Below are 6,000 nucleotides of genomic sequence, written 5' to 3'. Positions count from 1 at the left end.
TAAATCTATGACTTATTTAAACCCCTTTGACTTCTGTTGATGGACGTTTAATTGATAGTTAATTCATAAAAACCCATTAATTACTGTTATTGGAAACTTTTTATTACAGTTGTTGATACTAAAGGTGGCAGGCAATAAGTTTAGGAGGGCAATCACTTTTTCCACATGGGTGAAAAGCTTGTTCTTTAGTAAATAAAATAATCAGTAAATAAATGTTTTGTGTTTATATGACACTTGAATAAGGATCTGAAACCATTTAGTCTGACAAGGGAGGAAATAGTGGGGAGGGGGGGGGGGGTAGATTTGGGGTTGAAGGCAAATTATTTTTTACAGCACTGTATCACAAACATGTATATATACAACCATGCCAAAACCCACTACCATTTCCTTTACACCAGCATTATATCAGTTATATCATGTATTTTACATTCATTTGTAATTTATTGAAAACAATCATTTCTGACTGACCTGCTTGATCTGCTCATATGTTCATGTAGAATTAGACATTTACACTTGCAGCATTTAGCAGACGCTTTTATCCACAGCAACTTACAATTATTACTGAATACAATTTAAGCAATTCAGGGTTAAGGGCCTTGCTCAGGGGCCCACCAGTGGCAACTTGGTGGTGGTGGGGCATATGATTACTAGTCCAATACCTTAACCGCTGAGCCTCCCAATGCATTGTTAAATATGTTGTTATATAACAACATATTTAACAATATTCCCGGCAACAACACAACTGAAATATAACTGTTCATATCTGTCACAATTAGAAAATAAAAGTATCTACTTAAAAAAAAAAAAAAAAAATGTTGTTTTACACATACATGCTAAAGACACAATGCATCCTCAGGGACCACCACCAACTTATTCTGCACGTGAAAATGCTGCACAATAATAAAAACACCACCTGTTTATCATCCTTTAAATTCTCTTTTACTCAATTCAGTATTTTGCTACATACACAGAATTGCTTACACTGTTTTACCCATTTTACTCTGCTTTAACCTACAAAAGTCATATTTTTATAATGACATTAACCTTTTATCTTTCAGCTCTACTTAACACCCCCTTTTTACAATTTGGGCTTAAGTGGCAGAACACACACATCCTTGGCAGATATTCAAATGATAATTTCTTTTTATTGAAAACACAAAAAAAAAAGTTACATAAAACATTTAAATTTTTTTTGCATCTTCCCTAAATTTTGGCCCAATCTAGTCATGTCCAATTACCTGACTGCATTTCGCTTCCTCTCTACTGATGCACCCTGCCCAAAAATAACCGTGACTAACACACGCCCCCTCCAACATGCGATCCAATTTGATAAATACTGGTTACGCTTCACGATTTTGTGCAGAGGCAATGCTAATCTTCTCTGTTTCGTTCCAATTTTAGTATATGTGCTACTGGTTACCTTGACCAGTAATGTTCTGACTTTGCACCTTCTACAAATGCAGTCTTTACACTTTGCATTTTACATTGATTAATAAATAATTCTTTATAAAGGGTATGCCAATTAAAGTGCCTCCTGCCAATCCAAATCAAAACAAAGCCAAGTTTAAAACACTACATAATAAAATGCAGATGACAGAAGGATGAGTAAGTTAACTACTGCCTGCTTAAAACAAACAGTAAGTTGCATTATATGTATGTTCTACTATTTTAAGCCCAATTTCTGCAGTACTATTATTATTATATTATATTATATTATATTATATTAAGAACATCCCATATTATATTTAACAAACTCAGCCAGGAAAGTCTAACCAATCATTTCAATTCTGGTGAGTTTCCTTTTTACTGTCTCCAGTAAGCCAGTTTCACCTTAATAAAAGATTAAATGCTGGCTATAGTCAATCCAAAATAAAGCAGGAATATAAAAAAATAATAATAGATGAAAAAGCAATAACCATAATCAGTGATCAAGGAGATAGTGACCTACTATATACACAATGACTAACAGAGGCAGCAGAATTGAACAGAATTTCATGAAGAATAGAATGTGTAAACCATGTTTAAACGATATCATACACAAAATCAGAAATCACACAAAATGAAATCTTTCTTTATACAGCTTCTCTGACCTTACATCACTACACCTGTAAATCAGTCTGATGCAGCAGTAGTGATGGAATCACCTGGTGACCAGCAGGTTGGATTGTTTCTCAGTTATAGCCGACTGCATGAATGGTAAATTTTGCGAGAGCATCTTGCAGCCGGTGATAATCCTCTTCCAAATTCTGTAAACATGGTACAATTTATTTATTATACTGGTTAATTAAACTTAGAGCTTTAGTCAAAATAATCTAGAGAACTTGGGATAAGATTTTGCAAAATAATTATTTAAACACTTTGTCCCCCACTCACAACTGCAAAGGCTCAATTGTTAAAAGTTAAAAGTTAAGACAGTGACTGAAATCAAGAGTTGAATGTAGAACCTCAGAAGCCATGTTGCTGTGCAGCACCAGCATGAGCTGTCAGGGTTTTATTTTTAATTGCACAAACACAAGCATCTAGAAGCAACAGTAAATAAAATTCTGCTAATAAAGACACGGCATACACCCAATTGTCCACTACACATATGAGTTAATTAAATAAATAAGGACACTAATATTTACACAAGGTACCAGTGTGAGTGATCGTGACACGAAAGGTACTATAGTGCTCCCCCTGTGTACAAAAGCACCTGCCTTTTTAATGTGAGTGAGTTACAAGCCAGGCCCATGAGGTGCTTAGCATTAGCATGTCAAAATTACATTTTCATTTTAGTGTTGCTTTGTGATTTTGTGCCTATTCAGTTAAACCAACTAAAAAAAAACATCTGTGAGGTCAGGTGCTAATGTTGTATGAGAGAGCCTGGCTCACAATCAATGTTTCAGTTTTTCCCAAAGGTGTTAAATAGGGTTAAGGTCAGGGCCCTGTGCAGGTCACTTAAGTTCCATCACACTAACACGCCAAACTTGTCAAACCATGCCTTAATCAATTTTTTTTACATTGGTACACAGTCATGCTGGAACAGAAAACCTAAACGTAATAATTAGATAAGGTGTCCACATAGATGGTGTTATTATCCTGCTTTCATATCCAGCAAGCCTTTTTTAGTATTTGTTTAAAAATGACTATTTTCTTCTTCAGAAGAGCAAAATGAGTATATTGAAAATTGATATTGATGCCAGATGTAACGGGACTTAAGTCTTCCAAAATATTTCACCTTGACTAATCAGAACATTATTTAGATGTTTTAGATCTAGATTTAGATCTAGGTCTGCAGTTCTTGAAATAGTAACATCAGTTCAAAGCTTGTTAATTTTAACAATTTTAACACAAATGCTGTCTGCTCTGTATGTTTAAACTGTCTATACCTGCCCAAAAACATAATAATACAACTTACAAATCATTGTTTATCTTTTAAAAATATACTGAAGATGGAACAAAAACAAAAGGACATGATTGTCATTAATGAAATAAACAGTAATTAAATACAGTGCTGTAGTGCCCAATAACTCAACACAGCTATTTACACTTACACAAGACTCCTAACATTATTTCCTAAAAAACAGCAAATCATCTTTAATTTGATAAACAGGTTTAACTGACAACAGTATTTACTGACAATTTACTTACTTCTTTCTTACAGAAAGACACTGGTGGTATAACATTGTAGTTTATAATTTAATCAGCAGTATCTTTCATGTTTGCTTTTACACTTATTTTTAATCACATCTAATGTTTTAAACACTTTAACTTGGTCTAATTAACTGATGTTATTGGCAGTGTCCAATTCTGAGCTCATACTTTGTTTCATTTTATTGAAATCCTTCAAATATTATTCCAAATTTTATTCTTACCTGTAATTGCTTTACTTGATCTTCCAGATTGTGCAGTCTCCTGGAGACTTCATCCATCTGTTCCTGTGAAAGCACTAAAGGAGCAGAATTCTTTTTCTCCTCTTCTGATTTTGCATTTTCTCCTTCTCGTTCCTCCTGCCCCTCTGTCTTGTGCTCTTCTGCTAAAAAAGAAAACATGACATTAAGTTGGTTTTGGTAAATAAAACAAAGGTAAATTCCTCTCCACAGTTACTGGCACCACTAGAGAACATGAGGAAAACAGCTGTCAAATATTCTTTATTGATTATTATTATTTTGATCTTTCATTTAAAATTAGTACAATGTAGAAAAAGTCTGAAAATGAACATTCCATTTATTTAAAATAAATATTTATTTAAAACCTATATCACCCATGTAAACAGTAAATGTACCCCTAAACAACTAAAAACTGGATTTGCCACCATTTGCAGTAACGACTGCAAATGTTTTTTGATAACTTACAAGGAATCTTTTACATCATTGTAAAAGAATTTTGGATTTTTTGCAGAATTGTTTTAATAAAGTAAGTTACTATAAATGTTTAAAATAAAGCAGACCATTCACTCTTTTGACTGCCAACTATACCACTTACAACTAAACTAAACAAAGTTAAATTTGAGCCTGACTTGTGTTATTGTTATGAAATTAAGTAGAACACTCTGCAGTTCGGGTTTAGCCTTTTAGCACCAGCAAACTGGTTTAAAGATCATAACCTCTCCGTCAACAAATTTTAAAGACTGGTCAAAGACTGGTTTATTATTATAGATAGTGATCAAAATGAGACCCCCCTAAGTACTAGGTAACTCCCTGGTTTAAATAAAAACTTTAGCACATCTTTATCAAAACAAATATGTGACTGAAGAGGTTCTACCTATTTAGAGAATGAGATAGTAGTTTACAAGTAGTTTCATCAACACTTCTCCTTGTGCTGTAACCTTGTTGTGGTGGAGAGGCTTGCGTGCTTAAAAGACCCTAAGAGCTATGCTGGGGGAGCCTCTGGCTCCCAGCAGGTTCAACCTTACCAGATTGGTCTTAGGCGAGTAGCCAGACAAAAGACAGCACACTGGTCCTCCAGGTTGGGGGTTGGGCGTGGCGCTAACAACGCCACCCTGTAAAAAAGCTACCGTTACAGAAACTAAAATGAGCAAATCCACCGACATCAGGCCCATAGCTTCTTTGAGTGGCAGTATGACCACCCCTGATAAAAGCCGAAAGGAAGTCAGGGGCGCGATGGGGGGTCTGCTTGGGCCAAAGATTAAGATACGCCTTGGAGCATGGAATGTCCGAACTATGTTCGAGACCTCCAAGACAGCACAAGTCCTCAGTGAAATGAAGAGATACCACCTGGACATCCTGGGGATTAGGGAAAGTCACTGGAAGGGCTCCGGACACCAAGTTCTACAAGATGGATCCATCATCCTCCACTCAGGCCATGAGAGTACCCATACACATGGAGTAGCCATCATAATCTCCAAAGAGAAAGCCAAAACCTTGCTGGAGTGGGAACCAGTAAGTAAAAGGCTGATCAGAGTGCGCCTCAACTCCAAGTTCTGTAAACTCACCATCTTGCAGTGCTACGCACCAACAAATGAGGCTGAAGAGGAGGACAAAGAGGACTGGTACGAACAGCTCCGAATGGCAGTCTCTAAGGTACCCCAACACGACATGCTCCTGATAACTGGCGACATGAATGCCAAAGTGGGAACCGACAACTCCAATTATGAGAGGGCAATGGGCACATATGGGGATGGCATAAGAAACAACAATGGCGAACGCCTTGTTGATTTCTGCTTAAACAACAGCCTTGTCATCGGTGGAACTATTTTTCCACACAAGAACATCCACAAGCTCACATGGAAGTCACCTGATGGAAGAACCATCAACCAAATTGACCACATCATAATTAATGGAAAGTGGCGCAGGTCATTACAGGACGTGAGAGCATATCGAGGTGCAGATGTCTACAGTGACCACTATCTTCTTGTTGCCACCATCAAGCTTAAGCTGAAGAGGTTAGTCCCACAAGGCCAGCGGCAGAAGATACTAGACATTGCAAAGCTTCACTATCCAAAGAAAAACAAGGAATTTGTGTTGGAACTGAGAAACCGCTTTAGCACATTAGATGCTA

At 36.5% G+C, this 6,000-nt stretch overlaps 1 protein-coding gene and 1 pseudogene across 4 annotated transcripts in view; both read right to left on the bottom strand.

Moving 5' to 3' along the window:
- The window catches only part of arhgef1b (Rho guanine nucleotide exchange factor (GEF) 1b), a 76,521-nt gene continuing 70,521 nt past the window's right edge, over positions 1-6,000 (bottom strand). For 3 of the 4 annotated variants that reach the window (XM_062985473.1, XM_062985474.1, XM_062985476.1), the window contains 2 exons: positions 3,855-4,015; positions 1-2,246 (listed from right to left, as the gene is read on the bottom strand). In XM_062985473.1, the coding sequence (XP_062841543.1) occupies positions 2,172-2,246; positions 3,855-4,015 (236 nt within the window). In that variant the 3' untranslated portion in view covers positions 1-2,171. The remainder of the gene's footprint in view (positions 2,247-3,854; positions 4,016-6,000) is intronic. The other variant, XM_062985475.1, reaches the window with a different exon arrangement.
- On the bottom strand, positions 1,332-1,420 carry LOC134301417 (U6 spliceosomal RNA; annotated as a pseudogene).

The sequence above is a fragment of the Trichomycterus rosablanca genome, chromosome 23 (assembly GCF_030014385.1).
Source record: "Trichomycterus rosablanca isolate fTriRos1 chromosome 23, fTriRos1.hap1, whole genome shotgun sequence".
Lineage (NCBI taxonomy): Eukaryota > Metazoa > Chordata > Actinopteri > Siluriformes > Trichomycteridae > Trichomycterus > Trichomycterus rosablanca.
Note: the sequence above shows the minus strand (reverse complement) of the source record. Positions and strands in the feature narration are given on the sequence as shown.